Source organism: Theropithecus gelada, chromosome 1 (assembly GCF_003255815.1).
Source record: "Theropithecus gelada isolate Dixy chromosome 1, Tgel_1.0, whole genome shotgun sequence".
Lineage (NCBI taxonomy): Eukaryota > Metazoa > Chordata > Mammalia > Primates > Cercopithecidae > Theropithecus > Theropithecus gelada.
Genome location: NC_037668.1, coordinates 71592348 through 71618539, shown reverse-complemented (window position 1 = coordinate 71618539; position 26192 = coordinate 71592348). Strand labels below are relative to the sequence as shown.

Genomic DNA, 26192 nt, shown 5'->3' with positions numbered 1-26192 from the left:
ACAGACAAAGATTAGCCAATACCTAAACACTCTTCTTACGGCCACCAATCCCTGATCTCCACTGAAGACTCTAAAAAACAATGGTTCTAAAACATTTGGCTTCAGGACTCTTTACACTCTTAATAGTTAGTTAGTTATTGACAGAGTCTTGCACTGTCACCCGGGCTAGAGTGTAGTGGCATGGTCTCAGCTCAGTGGAACCTCTGCCTCCTGGGTTCAAGCGATTCTTGTGCCTCAGCCTCCCAAATAGCTGGGACTACAGGTATATACTACCACACCCAGCTAATTTTTGTATTTTTAGTAGAGATGGGGTTTCACCACATTGGCCAGGCTAGGACACTCTTAAAACTTATTGAGGACACCAAAGAGTGTTAGTGTGTGGGGGTTAAGAATTATGTTAGTATTTATTACATTAGAAATTAAAACTAAGACACTTAAAAATATGTACTAGCTCATTTAAAATTCACAATAATAAACTCACTAAATATTGTAACTAGATAATTTCATGAAAAAATACGTCTAAAACAAAAAAAAAATAGTAGGAAAAGGGTGGCATTGCTTTAGAATTTTGCAAATCTCTTTAATTTCCAGCTTCATAAGAGAAAACTGGGTTCTCATTTGTTTCTGCATTCAATCTGTTGTAAAATAGTTTTGAATGAAATATACAAAAAAAACAGACCTCTTACAAAAATAGCTAGAAAAGGAATGGAGGGGTATTATAATAATCTTTCCAAACGTTTGTGGATACTCCTCCTTGACATTATACCAAAACTCAAAACTGGTAGTTTCTTAAAGGTTGGTTGCAACATGGAATCTGAAGCTGTATTAGTGACCTTTTTTATACTCTGTTACGTTAAAATCCATTGGCCTATCTTATACTTTGAATGGATCTTTTATCCAAGCATGATTCTGTAACATGCTAACAGTAGTCACTGCGCATTATGGGTTCATCGAGTTATACACACCTTCCAATGATTTCACATTCATTATATCAAAAAATATCATTTGTTAATATCTCTACTGATCTTATCAGAAAAGTGTTTAAATATTGAAATGTCAGGCTTATGGCAACAGATGTAAGTTTTTCAGAATTCTAGTCTTCTCTTGAAAGCCGGAGTTTTCTCACTGCAAAAAAATACTGCCAATGGTTTCCCTTGAAGTGACAGGCTTACTTCATTCATCTTTGAGAAAAGGTCTGTCAAAACCCAGTCTAAATAACCATATTTTGTCTATCATTTCTTTCAAGTAAAAATAGTACCCCCAAAAGAGCAGCTAGTTCAGCTTGTAGTTCAAACAATCCACACCATGAGGGCTTTTCCCTGGGGCAACAATAAAGCTTCAGTGTGCAGTGGTAGTGTTTTACGCATATTTCCCATTTCATCACCACATTTTTTTTTGAGATGGGGTCTCACTATGTTGCTCAGGCTGGCCTCAAGTGATCCTTGTGTCTCAACCTCCTGAGTAGACATTTGTTTTTGAGTGAAACAACGCATATCCAAAAATTGAGATTTCATGAAATTAAATGTTTCGTCAATAACATTTTTAAGTAAAATTGGCTTCATTTTATTTCCCACCATGTGTGGCAGTGAGAAATATAATGACAACTATAATAGCAGTTTAGTGCTACTGATTTGACTTGTACTAAGGGGCAAGCAGCTTTACCTGCCATCGCTTTGTAGCATCAGTGCAGATGCCAACACAGTGCAACAGGCAACCAAAATAGACTTGACCAAACTTTAAGAACCACTCTACAAAAGATAGTAGTTCTCTGCTTTGCTTAGAGAGACTAAGTCTTATAAGCACAGCTCTTCTAGCTTAATTAAACTACCAATATGCTCAGGTTTTTGTTTCAGATATTAAGTGTTGGCCTCTTCCCTCAACATTAGTTTTTTGTTCATTTGTTTGTTTGTTTGTTTGAGATGGAGTCTCGCTCTGTCACCCAGGCTGGAGTGCAGTGCCCTAATCTCGGCTCACTGCAACCTCTGCCTCCTGGGTTCAAGCGATTCTCCCGCCTCAGCCTCTCGAATAGCTGGGATTACAGGCACGGGCCACCACGCCCAGCTAATTTTTGTATTTTTAGTAAAGATGGGGTTTCACCATGCTGACCAGGATGGTCTCCATCTCCTGACCTCATGATCCACCCGCCTCAGCCTCCCAAAGTTCTGGGATTACAAGCGTGAGCCACCAGGCCTGGCCTAGTTTTTCTTTTATTGAGTTTCATGCCTTCTTTTTTTCGTCACTATATATCTCCTTCTGTGTGTGTGTGTGTGTGTGTGTGTGTGTGTGTGTGTGTGTGTGTGTGTGTTTTGTTGTTTGTTTTTTTAAGAGATGGTCTCACTCTGCTGCCCAGGCTGCGGTGCAGTGGTATGATCATAACTCACTGCAATCTTGAATTTCTAGGCTCAATTGATTCTCTCACCTCAGCCTCCTCCTGAGTAGCTAGGACTATAAGCACACGCCACCACGCCTGCCTAATTTTTTAATTATTTATCATTATTATTTAGCAGAGACAGAGTCTTGCTATGTTGCCCAGGCTGGTCTTGAACTCCTAGCCTCAAATGATCCTCCTGCCTGAGCCTCCCAAAGTGCTGGAATTACAGGTGTGAACTATCATGCCTGACCTTTTCTAGTCAGTTGTTAAGTCATGCACTTTACATACTCTTTCTATTCTTGTTGTGGCTGACCTAGAAACCTTTAGCAAACATAATTAACTGAAAAAAGTCTAAGTTTATCAACATACTTAACTGACTGAACAAAGGATACAAGAAAAATACTTTAATTCTTAATGCTGTCTCTCAATTTAAATTTTATTATTAAGATGAAGTGCAGTGGCCAATGCCTGTAATCCCAACACTTCGTGAGGCAAGGAAGGAGAATCACTTGAGGTCAGGAGTTCAAGACTAGCCTGGGCAATATAGCAAGACCCTGTCTCTATAAAAAACTTTAAAAACATTAGCCAGGTGTAGTGGCACACTCCTGTAGTCCTAGCTACCTGGCAGACTGAGGTGGGAGGATTGCCTCAGCCCAGGACTTTGACGTTGCAGTGAGCTATAATTGCACCACTGCACTCTAGCCTGGGTGGCAGAGCAAGACCCTATCTCAAAACAATTTTTTAAAAATTACTAACTGGTAGTATAGTTCCATTCTTCTGTTTTTATAATGCCAAATATTGACTGGATGATACTACCTTTCTTTGGGGGCGGGGGGGTGGTAAACAGCCAGTGGAGTATGGTATAGGAGTAGTATCTTATTGTGGTTTTAATTTGCATTTCATACTAATTTGATGCTGAGAATCTTTTCAGGTGCTTACTTGCCATCTGTATGTCTACTTTGGTGAAGTGTCTATTCATAACTTTGTCTATTTTTAACTGGCTCTTTGTCTACTTATTACTGAATAGTAAAGTATAAGACCTTTGTCTTGTATTGACTTTGTTTTGACTTTATATTGACTTAGTAAAGTACAATAGTAAAGTACAAGACCTTTGTTGTATATGTTTCACATTTTCTCCCAATCTGTGGCTTGCCTTTAAATATTTGTAACAGTGCTGTTTAAAGAGCAAAAGTTTTTACTTTTGATGAAGTTCAATGTATTTTTTTATGCTTTTCTGCCCTATTTCTAAGAAATCTTTACCAAACTCAACATCACTAACATTTCTCTCCTATATTTTGTTCTATGTGTTTTTTAGTCTTAGCTCTTCCATTTAGGTGTATGATCTATTTCAAGTTAATTTTGTACATGGTGAGAGATAAGAATCAGTGTTCTTTTGTTTGTTTTTGTGCAACCACTTATTGAAAAGACTATACTTTCTCCTTTGAATCGCCTGGGCATTTTTGTGAAAAATCAATTGGCCATATATGTGTGGGTCTATTTCTGGACTCTGTTTTCTGTCTCATTGATCTGTACATCTATCTTTATACCAGTACCACTCTATCTTGATTGCTGCTGGCTTTATGATAAGTTTTGAAAGCAGGTAATGTAAACCCTCCAACTTTGCTCTTTTTCAGAATGGTTAGACTATTCTTGAATCTCTGTATTTCTATATAAGTTTCAAAATCAGTTTTAAATTTCTACCAAAGCAAAAATTTTTTAAAGACAAAAAAACCCAAGCCTTCTGCCATTCTGATTAAGAGAATGTGTTGAATTTTAAAACACATTGGGGGCCAGGTGCAGTAGTTCATGCCTGTAATCCCAGCACTTTTGAAAGGCTGAGGCAGGCGGATTACTTGAGGTCAGGAGTTTGAGACGAGCCTAGCCAACATGGTGAAACCTCATCTTTATTAAAAATACAAAAGTTAGCTAGGCGTGGTGGTGGGTGCCTGTAGTCCCAGGTTCTCGCGGGGGCTGAGGCAGGAGAATCACTTGAACCAGGAGGTAGAGGTTGCAGTGAGCCAAGATCACACCACTGCACTTCAGCCTCGGTGACAGAGCGAGACCCTGTCTCAAAAAATAAAATAAAATAAAACACGCTGGGGAGATTCAGTAACATTAATAGGTCTTCTGACCCATGAACAGGTATGTCGATTTCAGTATTCTTACATTTCTCACAGTAATCTTTTTGGGTTTTAGTGAACATCTTGGCCATTCTGTTCCCTAGAGGGCCTTCCTCCTTGTGCTTAGATGGGCCATCCTCCTAATATCATGGAATGTATAGGTATACAGAAACAATTATCCAACCATGTCAAGTGAGTTGCAATGAACCCTATGGAAATAATATAAATCAAGTCTTCACTTTTATTCTCCCTTTTCACTACGTCTCTCCTCCTGCAAAGGCAATCATTCTATTTTGTTTAATGAGTGTGTGTGCGTGTGTGTGTGTATACAATACATATACAGTTTATGTTCTGTTAATACATTTATGTTTTATATCATGTACTTTTTCTTATCAACTTTATAAAGTAATAATTTATATATAATAAACTGCATCAATTTAAAGTACAGGACTTGAAGTTTTGAAAGTTGTACACATACATAAAATCACAATCAAGGTAAAGGACATTTCCACTGATTCCAAAAAAATTTTTTGGGTCCTTTTGCAATCCATCCCTCCCTTCACTCTTAACCCTACATAAACACTGATCTAAGTTACTAACTTAGTTTCCATTTCTCACACATGGTGCCATACAATACATACTTTTTTAAATGTCTGAGTTCTTTTGTTCAGCATGAGTTTGATATTTATCTATTATGTCATATGTATCAAGTAGGTTCCTTTTATTTTTCCTTTCCTTTTCTTCTTACTTTTTTTTTTTGAGACTGGTTCTCACTCTGTCCACCAGGCTAGAGTACAATAGTGCGATTATAACCCACTAAAGCCTCAAAATCCTGGGCTCAAGTGATCCTCCCATATCAGCCTCCTGAGTAGCTAGGACAACAGGCATGTACCACCATGCCTGGCTAATTTTTTTCGTTTTTGTAGAGATGGGGGTCTCACTATGTTGCCCAGGCTGGTCTCGAACTCCTAGAAGTGATCCTCCCAACTTGGCCCCCCAAAGCACTAGGAGCCAATGAGCCTGGCCAATATTTTTAATTTTGGTAAAGTTTATCAATTTTTAATTTTATGGTTCATGCTTCTTGTATCCTAAAAAACCGTTGTCTGTATCTTTCTAATTTATGTAAGTGAAACTGTGTTTCTATTTCCTTTTTGACTCCAACTATGTTTTCTAAATCTCATTCATGTTGTTTTTGTATATTTAGTCTGTTATTTCTAACAACTGCATATCATTTGATGATAGAAATACCCTACTTTTGCCTATTGAACCCCCACCCCAGGATGGAAATATATTCATCCTCCAAATCACTGGGTTCACAAGTAATGTGTGTTCCTGATAAGTTCTGTGGAATATAAATAAAAGATCTGCTGAGCCAAAGCATATGTATATACTTAAGTTATTAATTATTGCTAGAGTGCTCTCCAGAATGGCTGTACCAATGTACTTTTCTACCAGTAAAGGATGTAAGTTACAATAGTCTCACATTCTAGCCAACACGTGACATTATCTAGCTTTCTAATTTCTTACCAGTCTAAGAGAATAAAATATCTTTTTTTAATCTGAATATTTTCATAGCCCATGAGTTTGACTATCTCTTCATATGCTTAGCATTATGGGTTTCTTATTCTGTAAACTGCCTGTTCTAATTCTTTGCCCGTTTTCTACTGGGATTGTTCTTTTTCTTCTTGATTTGCAGGAATTCCCTGTATATTCTTTGTGAATTTTAAATATTGAAAATGTTTTCTCCCAGTAAATTATCTGTGTATTAACCATGTCTATGATGTCCTTAATAGCACAAAATCCTTAACTTAGATTTAAACAAGTTTATCAACTTTTTGCCTACAATTTTTGCTTTTAAGATTTTGTTTAGTCCTTCCCTTAGACACCTAAATCACAAAGATAATCTTCTATTATGATTTTTTTTTGAGACAGGGTTTTGCTCTATCACCTAGGCTGGAGTGCAGCCTCAACCTCACAGACTCAAGCAATTCTTCCACCTCAGCCTCCCAAGTAGCTGGTACTACAGGAACACACCACTACATTCAGCTAATTTTGTAATTTTGTGTAGAGATGGGATCTCACTATGTTGCCCAGGCTGGTCTCAAAGTCCAAGTCATCCTCCTGCCTCATCTTCCCAAAGTGCTGCTGCACCCAGCCACATCGATAATCTTTCGTTTTCTTCTGTTACTTTCTAATTTTACCAGTCTCATTTAAATCTTTGGTCTGCCTGAATTCTACACTTGTACCTGGAGTTAGGGATGGACTCAGTTTTGTTCAGCTTCATCCAGCGAGCCCGTATGCCCTTTCTCCTTCGACTTGTGTGCCACCTTTAAACGCTATTAAATTCCTATTATACATGATGCCAGCATGGTGGCTCATGCCTGTAATCCCAGCACTTTGGGAGGCTGAGGTGGGTGGATTGCTTGAGGTCAGGGGTTAAGAGACAGCCTGGCTAACACGGTGAAACCTCGTCTCTACTAAAATACAAAAATTAGCCAGACAGGGTGCTTGGTGCCTGTAATCCCAGCTACTCGGGATACTGAGGCAAGAGAATTGCTTGAACCCAGGAGGCAGAGGATACAGTGAGCTGGGATTATGCCACTGCACCACTCCAGCCTGGGTGACAAGAAGATTCCGTCTCAAAAAGCAAACAAACACAACTCCTATTATACATGAGTTTTGCCTCTGAGTTATTTTTTAAATTGGTTACTTTTTCTGTCTTAGCATGACACTACTATTTTTAATTGTATGGCTCTAAGGATATCTTAATATCTGAGAGAGCAAGACTCTCTCCTTTTCACAGTGAGAAATAAAGCTAGCCCATAATTTTGGTGTATACATGTCCAAATTTATCTAATGAACTGAGGTTCTGTGAAGGTGGCTGGACTGGAGAGAGAGAAGGAGATAGTAAGTTACCTGAGAGTAGACCAAGGCAGGAGCAGGGTCTGGGCGGGAGGGGGTACAGCCCTTCCAGGTACAGCAGGAAGATGTGCCTGAGCATCCTTCAACCCAGCTGCAGCCCTCCTAACCCAGGGCACTTATGAATCCTGAGAAGGCTATGATATAAAGAACTGGGATTCCGGAGGCCCAGCTGGGGGAATCCCTTCAGAAAGAGCAGCTCATTAGAAGCTGGAGGAACTTTCATCAGGTCAAAAAGGGAGAAAGCCACTGACAAAGGTCAGCAGTCTAGAATAGATTACAGTAACATGAAGTTTAGAACATGATATCAGCAAGGATGGAAAAAGTAGTAGAGAACAGCAGGGAGGGAACTGAGACCTATCTGCATTCCTCCCACCATCACCTACCCTCTCAGAACAAGTGGTGATTCTCAAAGTATGGTCCGCGGTCTACTGATGGGTTCTTACAATTGGCCTATAAACTGACCCAAAAATGCAAGTCCTTTCTTTGTGACACATGGAATCTACAAACTTTCACTTTTATTTACAATTAGGCCTTACTTAGTTATTAGAAACCCACAAAATAAATTACTGAGTTACAAAAAGGTGCTATAGGTAAAACCAAAAATAGCACTTTACTGGAGTGTACTCTGAGCCCTATACCAGCATTTCATTAAGCAGTCTGCACACCAGGCAATATTCAACTGTACTGCACAGTAGCTCTCACTCATGCCCACGCGTGTACAGGGTCCCTACAGTTCTCTGGAATATACTCTGTTATCAGTGTGCCATCAGTGCTGCCTTGAATTGGACATGGTGTGCCATTGTGTTACTGCTTTTAAATTATAAATTTGAGTTAACTTAGCCATTAGTTCAGTTTCTGTAAATGGTTTAGTTATTACCTTTACAATGAGTACTGATGCATATTTACATCAGTAAGATTTCTGACTTAACATTCCAATTACAAGGTCTCAAGGCATACATGAGTTACTGTTCAAATATGAATAATCTTTTAAAGATTTATACATAATCCTCTAAAATTTGTTTGTAGAGAGATAGTCCACCCCATCAACCAGTTCTTTCTCTACTGAAAAGTGAAATTAGATGAAAAGCAGAACAAGAGGTTTTTTGCCTTAAAGTTTGCTATAGTCAAATAAACCTGTTGGCTGGATGTGGCAGCTCATGCCAGCACTTTGGGAGTCTGAGGTGGGAGGATCGCGTGAGCCCAGGAGTTCAAGATGAGCCTGGGCAAACATGGTGAGACCCCATTCCTACAAAAATACAAAAATTAGCCAGACATGGTGGTGTGCACCTGTAGTCCCAACCACATGGGAGGATGAGATGGGAGGCTTACTTGAGCCCAGGAGGTAGAGGTTGCAGTGAGCCATGATAGTGCCATTGCACTCCAGCCTGGGACACAGAGCGAGACCGTGTCTGAAACAAACAAACAAAAAATTGTAAGGGAATAAGTGAGGAAGAAGAGCCAAAGAAAAAACATTTAGTCTATGAAACAGGTGGGTGAATCAGGGGCTTCAGACATCAAGTATTGTTATTCAGATCACAAACTTTGAAGATAAGAAACCCTTAGTTAAAGCTCTGTCTCTGCTAGTGACCAACCCACTTAAAATTGTTTTCCCACTTGCAAAAAGGAAAAAAGTAGTCCCCACTTTATCAGTGTGATCTCAAAAAAGGCATTAACTTGTTGAGCCTCATTAGCCTTACCTGTAAAATGTGGAAATACTATCAAACATACCTAGTAGATTAAATAACATGATGCATGCAAAGCGCTTTATAAAAATGTGAGCTCCAAGCATGTAGTTAAATGTTCAAAAAATTTAGGCCAGGCGCAGTGGCTCACACCTGTAATCCCAGCACTTAAGGAGGCCAAGGCAGGTGAATTGCCTGAGGTCAGGAGTTTGAGACCAGCCTGACCAACATGGTGAAACCCTGTCTCTACTAAAAAGACAAAATTATTCAGGCATGGTAGCAGGTGCCTGTAATCCCAGCTACTCAGGAAGCTGAGACAGGAGAATCGCTTGAACCTGGAGGTGGAGGTTGCAGTGAGCTGAGATTGCATCACTGCACTCCAGCCTGGGTGATGAGAAACTCTGCCTCAAACAACAACAACAACAACAACAAAATGTAACCGATCATAACCTCATAAGGTTGCTAGATTATAACAACCATGAGAGTAGAATAGGCCTATATTCATCTTTCTTTCCCAAAGACCTTACACAGAATATGCCAGGAATACTCTAACTGCCAATAAATGTTTACTGCCATTGATTTTGAGCTTCCTACAAATAAAGTGTGGGATTGACCTATGTGTATACATATGCATTTGAGTGTGTCTCTGTGTGTATGTAAGTGAAAAAGATCATTCTATATACTTTCCATCTTCATGTAGGAGTACATGAAGATCTACCTTAGCCAATTCAATGGCTGCAGAGTATCCGCCAAATGGACATGCCATTATTTATTTAATCAATCTTTTATTGTTTCCATTTTTTTCTTATAAACAACGCAATGTGCACACCTGTACATATATCTGTGCATGCTTGTTCTGTATTTCTTTAGGAAGTAAAACTGATGCATCAAAAGGTATGTATATTTATACTTTTGAATACACACTATTATATTGCCTTCCAGGAACCCACTTATATTATATAAGAATAACGGCTTACTTACGCATGTTCAGGGCATTATCATTCTAAACTCTATGCCAACAGGAAAGGTACCATCGATATGGAAGAATAAAATAACAATTATGTACCATCACTCTTTCATACTTTGCATTTCTTTAAAAAACAGAATGTTTTTGTAAATGAACACTAACCACTTATAAATTTCCTTCTGTGAAATTAAGACGTTCATGCATTTTATCAACTTTTCTATTTAAGTATTGGTTTTTCCAAACAATTTATATAAGCTCTTTATATATATTAAGAATATCATCTCTCTGTCATATATACCAAAATTATTTTTCCAAGCTTGTTATTCATCTTAACTTTGCTTAGAATTTCTAGAGAATTTTTTAAAACAGAAGTTTTAATAAAAGATAGCTTTTTTTTTTCCTTGAGACAAAGTCTCACTCACTCTGTCAGCCAGGCTGGAGTGCAGAGGTGTGAACACAGCTCAGGCATGAACAAGGCTCACTGAGCCTTCTAAGTAGCTGGGACTACAGGTGCATACCACCACGCCGGGTTAACTTTTTTTTTTTTTTTTTTACTTGTGGTAGAGACAGGGTCTTGCAATGTTGCCTAGGCTGGCCTTGAACTCCTGTGCTCAAGAGACGCTCCTACCTTGGCCTCTGAAAGTACTGGGATTACAGGCATGAGCCACTGTGCTGGGCCAAAAGATAACATTTTTCGTTCTTTTATGGTTTGGTATCAAGCTAATAAAATCCCTTTCTCAATCCCAATATCATATTCTTTATTGTTTTCTAGTATTTTAATTTAGTTCTTTACAATTAAATCTCTAATCTAGCTGAAATTTATTTTTGTCTAAGGTGTACATTTGTTTTACTTACCTATTGATGGAAATTTAGATTGTTTCCAGTACCTTGCTATTGTTAATAAAGCTGCCACCAACATTTGTTTACAACTTTTTTTGTAGGCAAAGGTTTTCATTTATCTTGGGAAGTATGAGGTGCTGAGTCATGTACTGAATATATGCTTAATTTTTTTAAAATTGCCAAACTGTTTTCCACAGTGGTTGCACCATTTTACATTCCATTTGACAACACAAGAGAGTTGCTAAGTTGAAGAATGCCAATCTTTAAATTTCAGCAATTCTAATGGTGTGAAGTGGCATTTCACTGAAGTTTTAATTAGCTTTCCCTGACGTCTAATGATGATGAATCTTTTGAGATGTCTCTTAACCCACTCTGTGTGCTATAACAAAATATCTGAGACTGGGTAACTTATTTTAAAAAAAAAAAAGAAAGAAATTTGGCCGGGCGCGGTGGCTCAGGCCTGTAATCCCAGCACTTTGGGAGGCCGAGGTGGGCGGATCACGAGGTCGGGAGATTGAGGCCATCCTGGCTAACACAGTGAAACCCCGTCTCTACTAAAAAAAATACAAAAAACTAGCCGGACGAGGTGGCGGGCGCCTGCAGTCCCAGCTACTCGAGAGGCTGAGGCAGGAGAATGGCGTGAACCCGGGAGGCGGAGCTTGCAGTGAGCCCAGATCGAGCCACTGCACTCCAGCCTGGGCGACAGAGCAAGACTCCGTCTCAAAAAAAAAAAAAAAAAGAAAAAAGAAAAGAAATTTATTTTCTCACAGTTCTGGAGGTTCTGAAGTCAAAGATCAAAACATTAGCAGGCTTGGTGTCTGGAAAAGCCCCAGTATTCTCTTCCAAGAGGGCACCTTAAAACGCTGCATCCACGGGAGGGAAAAACAGTGTGTCCTCATATGGCAGAAGGCAGAAGGGGCAAAAAGGGACCAAACTCTCTCTGTCAAGCCCTTGTTATAATGGCATTCATTCATTTATGAGGACAGAGCACTCGTGACCCAATCACTTCCCGAAGGGCCCCATCTCCCAACACTGTTGCACTGGGGATTGAGTTTCTAACACATGAATTTTTGGAAGGGACAAGAACATTCAAATCATAGCAAGGTGCTTATTGGTCATTTGTATTTTTTTGTATGAAATATCTGTTCAAGTCCTTTGTCAGTTTCTTTTTGTTGTTGTTCATTTTTCTGTTTGTTTAAGATGGGGTGTCACTGTGTTGTCCAGGCTGGTCTTGAACTCCTTGGTCTCCCAAAAGTACTTTGTCAACTCCTTAACCAGGTTGTTTGCCTTCTTATTCAGTTGTAAGAGTTCCTTATATCTTCTGGATCCAAGTCCTTTGCCCAATGTAGCTTGCCAATATTTTTCCCAGTGTGTAGGTTGCTTTGTATTTTCTTGATGGAACAATTTGAAGAGCAGAAAGAATCTCAATGATACAATTGATAAGTATTGCTTTTATGGTTAATGCTTTTTGTGCTACCACAACAGCATGAAGATTTTCTCCTTTTCTATAAATTTTATGCTTAGGTCTATGATCCACTTAAAATTGATTTTCTGTATATGGTGTGAGATAGGAATTGTGGTTCCTTATTTTTCTATATAGATATCTAGTTATTTCAACATAGTATGTTGAAAAGACTCCCTATACCACTGAATTATGTTATCACTTTTATCAAAATTCAATTGACTACATATGCATGGTCTATTTCTGGACTCTAGTCTGTCTACTGATCTTTCACTAATACTGTATTGTCCTGATTACCATAGTTAAGACTTGAAGTGAGGTAGTGTAAGCTCTCTAACTACTACTTTCCGAAGTCTAGATTCTTTGTGTTTTCATACAAATTTTAGAATCAGCTATTGATTTCTTTTTTTTTTTAAGCCTGCTGAAATTTTAATTAGGATTACATTGAATCTATAGATTAGTCTTGAAAAACTGAGGATCTTCACTTGAGGCCAGGAGTTCAAGACCAGCCTGGGCAACAACTCAAAACCTCATCTCTACAAAAATAAAACATAAAAATTAAAAACAGGTCTGGCAAGGTGGCCCACACCTGTAATCTCAACACTTTGGGAGGCCAAGGTGGGAGGACTGTTTGACAACAGGAGTTCAAGATCAGCCTAGGCAACAATGTAAAAAGCTGTTTTTATTTAAAATTTTTTTAAAAATTAGCTAGGCATGCCTGTAGTCCCAGATACTTAGGAGGCTGAGGCAGGAAGATCACTTAAGCTGGGGAGTTTGAGGCTGCAGTAAGCTATGATCCCGCCACTGTACTCCAGCCTAGATGACAGAGCCAGACTCTGTCTCAAAAAATAAAATTAAATTAAATTAAATTTAAAATGGGGGCTGTTTTAACAATATTAAGTCTTCCAATACACAGGCATCCATAAATCTCTCCTTATTTAGATGTCTTTATTTAATCTCTTATTTAGATCTTTAATTCCTCTCAGCAATATTTTTACAATTTTCAGTGTAGAGGTCCTGCGTATGTTTAGATTTATTTCTAAGTATCTTACTTTTTTTGATGCTATTGCAAATAATGTTGTTTAATCTTATTTTCTATTTGTGCACTTCCAGTATATAGAAACACAATTGAGTTTTATATATTGTGTGATATTGTTATATAATAAGAAACATATATTTGGTTTCTGCTCCTGATTCCTGAGACAGGGCTCCTAAATCCCTTGGGATTTCCTGGGTGGTAGGAGCATTTTTTGTTCTAATGAGGTGACTCTTAGTGGGTTCCTGACAGCCTCTCACAATGAGGGCCGGTTACCAGGGGAACCAACAATGTGTTTGGAGGGCTGAAAGTTGAGTTTATCACCAATGACCAATGATTTAGTCAACCATGCATACATAACAAATCCTCCATAAAAAGCTGGCTGAGCATGGTGGCTCCCACCTGTAATCCCAACACTTTGGGAGGCCGAGGCAGGCGGATCACCTGAGGTCAGGAGTTTGAGACCAGCCTGGCCAACATGGTGAAACCCCGTCTCTACTAAAAATACAAAACTTAGCCAGACATGGTGGTGGGCACCTGTAATCCCAGTTACTCGGGAGGCTGAGGCTTGAACCTGGAAGGCGGAGGTTGCAGTGAGCCAAGATGGTGCCACTGCAGGTTGGAGATAATACTCCAACCTGGGCAACAGAGCGAGACCCTGTCTCAAAAAAAAAAAAAAAATCCCTGAGCTATGGGGTCTGCAGTTTCCAGACTGCTGAACACGTGGAGGTGCTGGAGAGTGGCATGCCTGGAGACAGCATTGAAGCCCTGGGTCCGTTTTCCTATCCTTCACCCTAGGTATCTCTGCCTCTGGCTGGTTGGTTTGTTTGAGATGGAGTCTCACTCTGTCACCCGGACTGAAGTGCAGTGGCACGATCTCAGCTCACTGCAATCTCTGCTTTCTGGGTTCAAGCGATTCTCTTGCCTCAGCCTCCCGAGTAGCTGGGATTATAGGCACTCGCCACCACGCCTGGCAGGCTAATTTTTGTATTTTTAGTAGAGACAGGGTTACACCATGCTGGCCAGGCTGGTCTCAAACTTCTGACCTGGTGATCCGCCCTCCTTGGCCTCCCAAAGTGCTGGGATTACAGGCATGAGCCACTGCACCCGGCCTCATTTTTTTTTTTAAGTTTTTATTGTGGTAAGATATATGCAACATAAAACTTACCATTTTAGGTTGGGCACAGTGGCTCATGCCTGTAATCCTCGCACTTTGGGAGGCTGAGGCAGGTGGATCACTTGAGGTTAGGCGTTTGACACTAGCCTGGCCAATATGGTGAAACCCCATTTCTACTAAACATTCAAAAAACATTAGTCAGGCATGGTAGCACACGCCTGTAGTCCCAGCTACTTGGAAGCCTGAGGCAAAAGAATCGCTTAAACCCAGGAGGCAGAGGTTGCAGTGAGCCGAGATCACGACACTGCACTCCAACCTGGGCAACAGAGTGAGACTTGTCTCAAAAAAGAAAAAACAAAAAAAATTAGTCCAGGCACGGTGGTTCACGCCTGTAATCCCAGCACTATGGGAGGCTGAGGCAGGCAGATCACAAGGTCAGGAGATCGAGACCATCCTGGCTAACACGGTGAAACTCCGTCTCTACTAAAAATACAAAAAATTACCCAGGTGTGGTGGCAGGCACCTGTAGTCCCAGCTACTCAGGAGGCTGAGGCAGGAGAATGGCATGAACCCGGGAGGCGGAGCTTGCAGTGAGCCGAGATCACACCACTGCACTCTGGCCTGGGGGACAGAGCGAGACTCCGTCTCAAAAAAAAAGAAAAAACAACAACAACAACAAAATTTACCATTTTAACTTTACATATCTGTGGCATTAAGCACATTCACACTGTTGTACATCCATTACCACTATGCAGCTCTAGAACTCTTTTCATCTTACAAAACTGAAACTCTGAACCCACTGAACTGTCTGCTCCCCTCTGTTCCAGCCTCTGGCAACCACGTTTTACTTTCTCTATGAATTGACTACTCTAGGAACCTCATATAAGTGGAATCTTACAGTATTTGTCCTTTTGTTACTGGCTTATTCATTTAACATGATGCCTTCAAGGTCCATCCATGCTGCAGCATGTGTCAAAATTTCCTTCCTTCTTTGGGGCTGACTAAATATTTTTTAGTGTTCCATTTTATTTCTTCTGATAGCCTCTCAAATATAGTCATGCATCACTTAACGACAGGGATAGATTCTAAGAACTGCGCTGTTAGGCAATTTCCTTGTGCAAATATCATAGAGTGTATTTACACAAACTTAGATAAAATAGCCCACTGCACACATAGGTTACATGGTATAGCCTATTGCTCTAGGCTATAAACCTATACAGCATGTGACTGTACTGAAATACTGTAGGCAACTGTAACACAATGGTATATGTGTATCAAAACATATTTAGGTCAGGCTCAGTGGCTGATGCCTATAATGCCATCACTTTGGGAGGCCGAGGCAGGTAGATCATTTGAGGTCAGAAGTTCAAGACCAGCCTGGCCAACATGGCGAAACCCCCGTCTCTACTAAAAATAGAAAAATTAGCTGGGTGTGGTGGCACGCGCCTGTAGTCCCAGCTACTCGGGAGGCTGAGGCACAAGAAATGCTTGAATCCGGAAGGTGGAAGGCTGCAGTGAGCCAAGATTGTGCCACTGCACTCTGGCCTGGGCTACAGAGCAAGATTCTGTCTCAATCAATCAATCAATAAAACATCTAAACACAGAAAAGCTACAGTAAAAATATGATATAATCTTACGGAAACACTTTTGTATATGTGGTCTGTCACTGACCAAAACACTGTTATGCAGTGTATGACTGTCTCTTTTTGTTGTGTTATTTAAGTAGTTGTTCGAGAGCTAACAATACTCATCCTTAACTTATCAGAGTCTATTTAGAGTCAATATAATACCTCTTCAAATCTGACATTTCATACTTATTACTTTACCCTTTTCTCTTCTCACTTTATATAAGACATTCTTATTTCCCACTTACTTCCTTTTTCACAAATGTAATAACCTTGTACGGTAAAATTACATTTACGCATCCCCCATCCCTTATGCAAGTGTTGACATATCTTTTACCTCCACATATGTCCAAAATCTCACTTTACTAGGTTATTATTTTTGCTTTAAACAATTAGTTGTCTTTTAAGCAAGTTATGAGAAGAAGGAAAGAGAGTCATATTTGCCCACCATTTACCATTTCCAGTGGTCATCTTTCCTCCATTTCCCAGTTGGCCAGGCTGATTTCAAACTCCTGACCTTAAGTCAGGCCTCCCAAAGTGTTGGGATTACACGCATGAGCCACGGCACCCGTGTCCAGCCTATTTTTCTTTCTTTCTTTCTTTTTTTTTTCAAAACACCTTTCACTCTGTCACCCAGACTGGAATGCAGTGGCACGATCTTGGCTCACTGCAACCTCCGTTTCCCGAGTTCAAGAGATTCTCACGCCTCAGCCTCCCACGTAGCTGGAATTACAGATGCGTGCCACCACACCCAGCCAATTTCTGTATTATTAGTAGAGATGGGGTTTCACGGTCTCAAACTCCTGACCTCCAGTGATTCCGCCCGCCTCAGCCTCCCAAAGTGCTGGGATTACAGGCGTAAACCACCACGCCAGGCCTTTTCTTTATTTTTTAAATGAGAAGTTTATTTAAAGAAGACGATGCCGCCAGGTATGGTGACTCACACATTAATCCCAGCACTTTGGGAGTCTGAGGCGGGCAGGATCACCTGAAGTCAGGAGTTCGAGACCAGACTGGCCAAAGTGGTGACACTCTGTCTCTACAAAAATACAAAAATTAGCTAAGCATGATGGCAGGTGCCTGTAATCCCAGCTACTCGGGAGGCTGAGGCAGGAGAATCACTTGAACCCAGGAGGCGGAGGTTGTAGTGAGCTAAGATCATGCCACTGTACTCCAGCGTGGGCGAGAGAGCAAGACTCTGTCTAAAAAAAAAAAAAAAAAGAAGAAGAAGAAGATGCTTGATTTGAAGGAAAAACTAGGATTCATTTTTAAGAGTAATTATCCCTCCTTAAAGACAGACTGCTCTCTATATGAAACACCTACATAAAACAAATTGTAAAACTGTCCTTGGTTTTATGATGATAAATAAAAAACATTAAAATTCTTCAATCAAACAAGGTATGCAAGGATTTTTCATGTTGGCTTTTTTGTTCAAATAGTGAGAAGAAAATAACTTACTGGAATATAAAGATAAGCATGCCACTAATGGAGAAAGAGTATTTTCACAGAACCAGTATCTTTCCCCATCCCATATCCATTTGATGGTAATCAAAACACACCATTGGCCATTTTGTTTTTTTTAAAGTACAATATGCATGTGCACATACACCACTTACTCTACATGCAATATAGGAATGAGGAGGGAAACGAAAGAATAGAGAAAACTATACTGTAGTAGTTAGGATGTGGCGGAACCAAATTGCAGTTTTCTAACTGAGAATGTACTGTTGCTCTGTAAGAATGGAGTTCTGGAATAACGTCGCAGGTTCCTTTGTAGTAGACACCTGACTGCTGCTGGAACATGGCAATGGTGCTTTCTTTTTTTTTTTTTTTTGAGACGGAATCTCACCCTGTTGCCCAGGCTGGAGTGCAATGGCGTGATCTCGGCTCACTGTAACCTCTGCCTCCCAGATTGAAGCGATTCTCCTGCCTCAGCCTCCTGAGTAGCTGGGATTACAGGGCGCGCGCCTCCACGCTCAGCGAATTTTTGTATTTTTAGTAGAGATGGGGTTTCACCATGTTGGCCAGTCTGGTCTCGAACTCCTGACCTCGTGATCCACCTGCCTCGGCCTCCCAAAGTGCTGGGATTACAGCTGTGAGCCACCGCGCCTGGCGGCAATGGTACTTTCATCCTCTACTTCCAAGTGTGCAGGTGTGCCTGTTTCATGGATTGGCCGCCTGTCAAATGGAAATCTGATCTGCCTCACTGACAGACCCTCTCATTCACAATACGCTTTCATTAGTTGACTAAATGGTGTATGCCTCTTAATGTTAAACTGTACCACAGAACCATCCTGCCCCACCACCTTCAAATTCATATGATCGTTGTTCTTAGTGTTGACACTTCCCTTGGCATTTCATGGGCCACAGGGAACACCAGAGGTATCCTCAGTTGCTGCTTCACTAAAGAGGCACCAGGCCCACACCAAATGAGCTCATGAGCAGCATCAGCAGCAGCCTCTCCTTATTTTTAGATTTCAGAAGTCTAACTATGATGTACCTAGGTTTTTTCCCCCCAATATTTATCTTTCTTGGGGTTAACTACACTTTTGGATCTGTAAGTCAATGTTTTTCATCAAACTTAGGAAGTTTTCAGCCATTATTTAATGTTTTTTCCTTCAGATAAGTAGGTATGGGAAATTAATTTTCAAAAAATAAAACGGTAATTTTTTTCCCACCCAATTGTCTTTTTTTTTTCTTGAGACGGAGTCTTGCTCTGTCACCAGGCTGGAGTGCAGTGGCGTAATCTCGGCTCACTGCAAGCTCCACCTCCCGGGTTCAAGCGATTCTCCTGCCTCAGCCTTACAAGCAGCTGGGACTATAGGTGCGTGCTACCAGGCCCAGCTAAGTTTTGTATTTTTAGTAGAGACGGGGTTTCACTATGTTGGCCAGGATGGTCTTGATCTCCTGACCTCGTGATTCACCTGCCTCAGCCTCTCAGAAGTGTTGGGATTACAGGCGTGAGCCACCACGCCCGGCCCAATTAGACTATCAGATATTGTCTCACAGGTCCCTGAGGCTCTGTTCATTTTTCTTCAATATTTTTCTTTCTGTGGTTCAGACTGGATAATTTCCACTGTGTTCTCTTCAAGCTCACTGGCTTCTTCCATTATATACTATCTGCTGTTAAGTGAAACTTCCATTTCAGTTACTATACTTTTCAGGTCTAGAATTTGCATTTGGTTCTTTTTTATAGATTCCATTTCTCTGCTGAGACCACTCATTGTTCACTACTGTATTTTCCTTTAATTCTTTAAATATATTCATAATAGTTACTTTGTCTGCTAAGTGCAACACTGAGGCCATCTTATCCATAGATTTTTCTTCTTGAATATGGATATTCTCCTGTTTCTTTTTTTGAACATTAGCCACTGTGGATATTACACATAAAAACTATGAATATCGTTATCTTCCCACAAAGAGTGTCAATTTGTATTTTAGCAGATAGTTCAATGACTACCTGATCGCCCTGAACTTGTGTGGTTTTGATTTTAGGCATCGTGAGTGTGGATCTGAGGAAAGCCCATGGCATTATTGACCTCTCTTAACTTGACAGGATCCAAACTTCGAAATCTGTCTTGCTGGGGGTTGGCTTTAGGCCTTGTTAGGGCGGGTTCACAGTAGATCTTACTCTTGGGTAAGATCTTTATTCAGAAGACATGGCCTTTCTGAGGTCTCAGCTGGATGCCAGGGGTGTTAACAAAGTGTCAATGAGATCTTTCTACTGGTAGGGCTGGACCATCAATGTTCCTGGCATTGCTTTCCCCCCAACAGGACTTGACCTCTAGTATCTCTTTTGTATTCATTTTGTACCAGCTGCTCTCTATATGGTAAGCTTCAGGTGGTTTCACCCCATGTATAAACAATAGGCCAGTCCTTAGCATCAGCCTCACAGGAATGCCCCCACGGACTTCTGAAACCCTCTTGCTGAACAATTCCCTACTCTATGATGGTCCACCCCACAGATTCCAACTGCTTCAGCTGCCCAAACTCTGACCTCCGCCTCTTCAGCTCAGGGGAAATCATCACAGCCTGTTTAGACTCCACTCACAGAACAGGGTTGGGAAATTGTCCTCAGACAGAAAACTGAGCAAATATGGTGCTCACCTCGAGTTTTCCTTCTCTTAGGAACTGAAATTTTATGCTGCCTATTGTCTACAGGCTGACACAATTGCTTCATTTCTTTTGTCCAGTTTTATAGCTTCCTATAGAGAGAAGGCTAGCTGTGATACCACTTACTTCCTTACCATCGGAAGCAGAGTACCTCCCAGAAACGTGACCAGAAACGCCAGCCTCCTCTACATTTTTAAGACAGAAAACTAAGAGTTAATACAATGTTCTATGTCTACTAAACTCATTTCAACCTGTCCTCCTAGTATCAGATCCGACTTCCGCTTTTGTGCCAGAGAGTATTCTCCACAGCAGTCAGATCAATAATGTGTGCTTTATAATTTGAATGCATATATTATAATTTGTCTGGTTATAATCTTTTATCAATATGGGGAAGAACACAAAGAGAGTTGAAATAATTGATAAACACCGTAGCATAAATGTAATTTTTAAAAAATTTTTGAGACAGGGTGTCACTCTGTCACACAGGCTGGAGTACAGTGGCATGACCACAGCTCACTGCAGTCTTGACCTCCTGGGCTCAAACAATCCTCCCACCTCAGCCTCTCGAGTCGCTGGGACTACAGACATGTACCACCACACTAAGCTAATTTTTTTATTTTTCTGTGGAGACAGGGTCTCCCTATGTTGCCTAGGCTGGTCTTGAACTCCTGGGCTCAATCAATCCTTCCACTTCAGCCTCCAAAAGTGCTGAGATTATAGGCATGAGCCACCTCACTCAGCCCAGGAAACTAATCCTATGAAAGATCTACTTTATTAATCAGAAATTAATTTCCTTCCTCTTTCTTTCCTTCCTTCCTTCTTTCCTCCCTCCCTCCCTTTGTCTTTCTCTCTTTCTCTCCCTCCCTCCCTCTTCCTTCCTCTCTCTCTCTCTCTCTCTTTCTTTCTTGAGACAGGGTCTCATGCTGTTGCCCAGGCTGGAGTACAGTGGCACAATCATAGCTCACTGCAACCTCAAAATCCTGGGCCTAAGTGATCCTCCTACCTCAGCCTCCCAAGTAGCTATCCCACACACTGTGTATGTGTGCACCACCATGCTTGGATAATATCTTTTAATTTTTTTTATAGAGACAAGGCCTCGCGATGTTACCCAGGCTGTTCTCAAACTCCTGGCCTCAAGCAATCCCCCGGCCTCAAGCAATCTTCCCTCCTCAGTCTCTCAAAGTGCTGGAATTCCAGATGTGAACCACCACACCCAGCAGAAATACGTAAAATTTTAAATTAATAAAAATATGCAAGGCTTCCATGAAATGGACCATTGTGAAATGAGGGCTATTGTAAAGAGGCAACTACCCGACTCCTACACAAGGCATCAGAGCAAAGAAAAATAAGTCTTTTTTTTTTTGTTTTGAGACTGAGTCTTGCTCTGTGGCCCAGGCTGGAGTGCAGTGGTGCGATCTCAGCTCATTGCAACCTCTGCCTCCCGAGTTCAAGTGGTTCCCCTGCCTCAGGCTCCCAAGTAGCTGGGACTACAGGTGTGCGCCACCACGCCTGGCTAATTTTTTGTATTTTTAGTAGAGATGGGGTTTCACTGTGTTAGCCAAGATGGTCTCGATCTCCCAACCTCGTGATCTGCCCACCTCGGCCTCCCAAAGTGCTGGGATTACAGGTGTGTGCCACTGTGTCCGGCTGAGAAATAAGTCTTTTATCTTCATTTTGGAGATGAAGAAACAAGCACACCCAACTCTTTCTAACTCCAGATACTGGTGATTTGTTCATTAATTAAAATATATATTAAAAATATATGTATACATATATATTTTATCATACTACATGTATAATAATTCTACAGTAATTTTTAAAACAGGTTGATAACTATTCTCATACTTGAAGCTTTTCACATTAAGCATTTGACCCAAGTCTTGGCAACCTGACCAAGCCCTAGGTCACATGTGTCTCTAAACTACCCAAGGCAAAGCAGTTTGTAGTCCTCTACAACACACCTTGGAATTAATGAAAACATAAATTTTCTATCTGGAAGGAATTCTATGCTCCAACACAGCATTTCACACAGATTGCTCTTTTAGAGCTCAATATATAATAATAATTGTTTTGTTTTGTTCTCATATTATAGGCTAAGAGTATGAAGGCCTATGTTCATCTTATATCCAGTTTACCCAGAACAGTACATGGACCATAATAAGAACATACTGCTTATTGAATGAATAATTTAATAATAAAAAACTCTAGCCTCAGGCCAAGCGCAGTGGCTCCTGCCTGTAATCCCAGCACTTTGGGAGGCTGAGGTAAGAAGACCACTTGAGCTCAGGAGTTTGAGACCAGCCTGGGCAACATGGAGAAACCCCATTTCTACAAAAAAATTTTGAAAAATTAGTTGGGCGTGGTGGTGCACACCTGTAGTCCCAGCTACTTGGGAGGCTAAGGTGGAAGGGTGGCATAAGCCCAAGAGGTTGAAGCTGCAGTGAGCCGAGATCACACCACAAAACTCTAGCCTAGGTGACAGAGTGAGACCCTGTATCAAAAACAAAAACCAAAAACCAACTCTAGCCTCTTCCCCCCACCATAAAGAAATTCCAATAGGTTATCTGAGTAACTCATTAATATTCTAAAAATTAAGGAAAAGTAATGCTAAAGACATTTATTTTTCTAACTTGGGATTGTCCTCAACCTCTTCAGATGAAAGGCATACAAACTCTTGATTACACAGCCTCTCTGAAGCCGCAGTTCTTATATCTGTAAAATGAGGAAAATAATAACCAAGAAAAACTACAAGGATCAAATGAGATTCTGAATATAAAGACCCTGCTATGTTATGGATATACAGTAGATACTCAATAAATTACTATTTCATCTTATCATCATATTATTAAAACACAGCCTAAATTTCACAACATAACAGTCTTCGGGATTGTGACGCTCCTTCAGCTTGACCCTAAGTAAAGGACTCCTCTCTGACCGGGCACAGTGGCTCATGCCTGGAATCCAACCACTTTGGGAAGCCAAGGCAGGCAGACCACTTGAGCCCAGGAGTTTGAGACCAGCCTGGGCAACATGACTAAACATCATCTCTACAAAAGATACAAAAATTAGCCAGGAATGGTGGTGTGAGTCTGTGGTCCCAGCTACTTCGGGCGGTTGAGGTAGGAGGATCACTTAAGCCTGGCAGGTCGAGATTACAGTGAACTATGACTGCATCACTGCACTCTGGCCTGGGCAACAGAGTGAGACCACAGCTCCCCCAAAAAAAAAAAAAAAAAAAGGAGGACCTGTCTGACTTAGTAAGCCATGCAAGGTGGGTCCTATTACTCTGTTCTCTGATATTACAGCACAGAAAACAGTATGCTATGGTCTAAACAACCTATTCAAAGTCAAACATCTAAAAGGCTTAGGAGTCAGAATAGAAAAGCTATAAATACTGGTTAGTCAGCTAACAACTAATGGAAAGGACAGCAGATAACTAGCAATAAACTTCTGAATCCTACAGCCCAAGTGAGTAGCACCTTGTCACCTTCAAACCTAATAAGCCTCTCTGTCTTCTTTTGATAACTTTCTATCTTTCCCTCCTTTTCTTTTCACACTCCCTTCCTGATACTCTCTACTATTACTTCTCTGAGCCCCTTTCCCTCTCTCTTTTTACCAAGTAGAATATTAAGTCTTGCCTTCAGTATTTATTATATTTTTCAATAAAATAATAAACATAGGTTTTAAAGACAGGAAATCAGAATTGAATTCCAGTTCCAACAATATAACCTTGGTAAATTAAAGTGTTTCAGTATGCTCAACTGGAAAATGGGGTAATAATGGCATCTTCACAAAACTGTAGTAAGAATTACATTACATGAAATTATATTTGTAAATTGTCTAGCCTAATGCCTGACACACAATGAGTCTTCCATAAAGTAAATTCCGTTCCCTACTGATCTAAGAAAATCTTATCTGATCCTTGGTTATGTCTTCTACAGGTCAGTAGCTCTTAGCAGAAAAGGAGACCGTTGTTCTTCACACACATTTCCATCTACAATATTGATACAGATGGATCCACCACTACTAATACAGACAGTGAATGCCTCTAAATACAGAATTCTGCATTTCACTGATATAAACACTCCTTATCCTGGGTAGTCTCCTTGGTTTTAAAAATAAGTCAGTGCAGAGAAATTTAAGTAAACTTTTGAAACACAAGTAATTAGTGATAATTATAAGCTAAGCATTTAAAATGTACTTAAACATCCTATATAAAACAATAAATGAAGGATATAACACTATATTTTAAAAACTGGCTTGAAACTGCCTCAGTAGTTTGAGCCATGGGAGAAATAAATGAGCTACTTCACTGTAACAATTCCCATGTTAGGGTCTTAGAACAACAGCAGGCCAATTGCCTGTTGCTTCTTCCAACTCACTGCAGCTCACTTTCACCTCATACCTAGAGACTGACTCTCTTCTCAAGTGAGTTCTATACTGGTATCCGGTAGATGTCAGTAAAAATAAAACTAATTTTAAGAGAAGACATATCACTGTAGATCAAAACAGGCCACTCTGTTCTGATTTTATATTATCTCCCACACGAGGCTCAGGTAACAGTCAGACAAAATAACCAAAAAGAAAACCACTATGGTCACTGTGTGATATTTCAAGCTACAGCCAAGAAAACAATGTTCAAAGGCTGGTGCCGATCAACGTAAGCCCTTCAACTGCAAGCCTAGAACCAAAACACAGGCCACGTCAGGTAAACAGAAACCAAATCAGTGGGATTCAGGCTATGTGGAAAGCACTATGTAACACATGAGACAAAGTGCACAAAGAGAAGAAAAAAATTAAGAGTTACTGGGTAGGGAAAATAAGCCATTATTGTAGCCAGGTGCAAGTTCAATAGCAGCAAGGGCTACAAAGATTTAGTAGACAAAGTTTCCTTAGGGAAAACAAAACAGAGACATTATGTTGAAAATTCAACATAAAGATGAATGTTTTAAGGGCATATGGAAACCAACTCCAATACTAATCCCTAAGGCAATAAATGGAAAAATAAGAGTGGCAATATGCTACAGCAATTAGAAAGAACAAAAGCATTCAAGAACTAGAAGTATGAGTATAGTTTGGGTTTTTAATTGAAGAATAGCACATTCTCACCAAGTTTGTAAAAGGAACGAGATGTGTCATGGCATGCAGTTTTTAAAAAAACATCAAAGTTCTCAGCCTATACCAGCTAAAATGGCAGCAATGTCTAAGTCAAAGTCCCAGAAATGTTCAGTTTACTCTCATTGCCCACCTCTGAAGAATAAGAGAGCACTGCAGCCACACGAAAAACCAGTAACTGACCTGAAACAGGCTTCTCCTGGGATGAGCTAGAGTGACTATACTTACTGGAGTCCTCCTCCCACTGGAGTAAGTGTAGCTTCCACGCAGAATAATACAAAAATCCCAGTACCAGAAAGAGGCAGAGGGCTAGCAGCAGATTGCGCACAAATACCAAGAGTCCCATCTTCACATGATTTACGATGTCTTAAATGACCTAGAAAAGAAAAAGTTTCGTTCTTAAAAGACAAAGCACTCATCTTATTGACATACTCTCTTAAAATAAAGTATCTATAGAGAGAATTTCCAAATGAAGAACAACTTAAGAGTTATCACTTTCATATCATGGCATCTTCCAACCTGCTCATCCCCATCTCAAGAAACAGCTTCATCATCAGCCAGTGCCTAAGCTAGAAAGCAGCAGTCATCCTTGCTTCCCCACCCCAACCACTGACATCCGGTCCCTGACTAGTTCTGGCAACTCTTGCCTCCCAGATATGTTTCAAATCATATCCCCTTCCCATAATCACTACCCTAGACTGTGCTATCACAGCATTCCCACAGACACGTTTCCCTGCCTCCATATTTACATTCTCCAAATCCATTTCCACATGGCACAAGAAGTCTTTGAATAACACAAAATCTGACAATATCCCTGCTTAA

The 26192-nt window shown here is 40.4% G+C and overlaps 1 protein-coding gene across 1 annotated transcript in view; it reads right to left on the bottom strand.

Moving 5' to 3' along the window:
* ST3GAL3 (ST3 beta-galactoside alpha-2,3-sialyltransferase 3) overlaps window positions 1–26192 on the bottom strand; it is a 234131-nt gene that overhangs the window by 174380 nt on the left and 33559 nt on the right. The window contains 1 exon segment of the mRNA XM_025384323.1: window positions 25599–25746. Within this exon segment, the coding sequence (XP_025240108.1) occupies window positions 25599–25716 (118 nt within the window). The 5' untranslated portion in view covers window positions 25717–25746.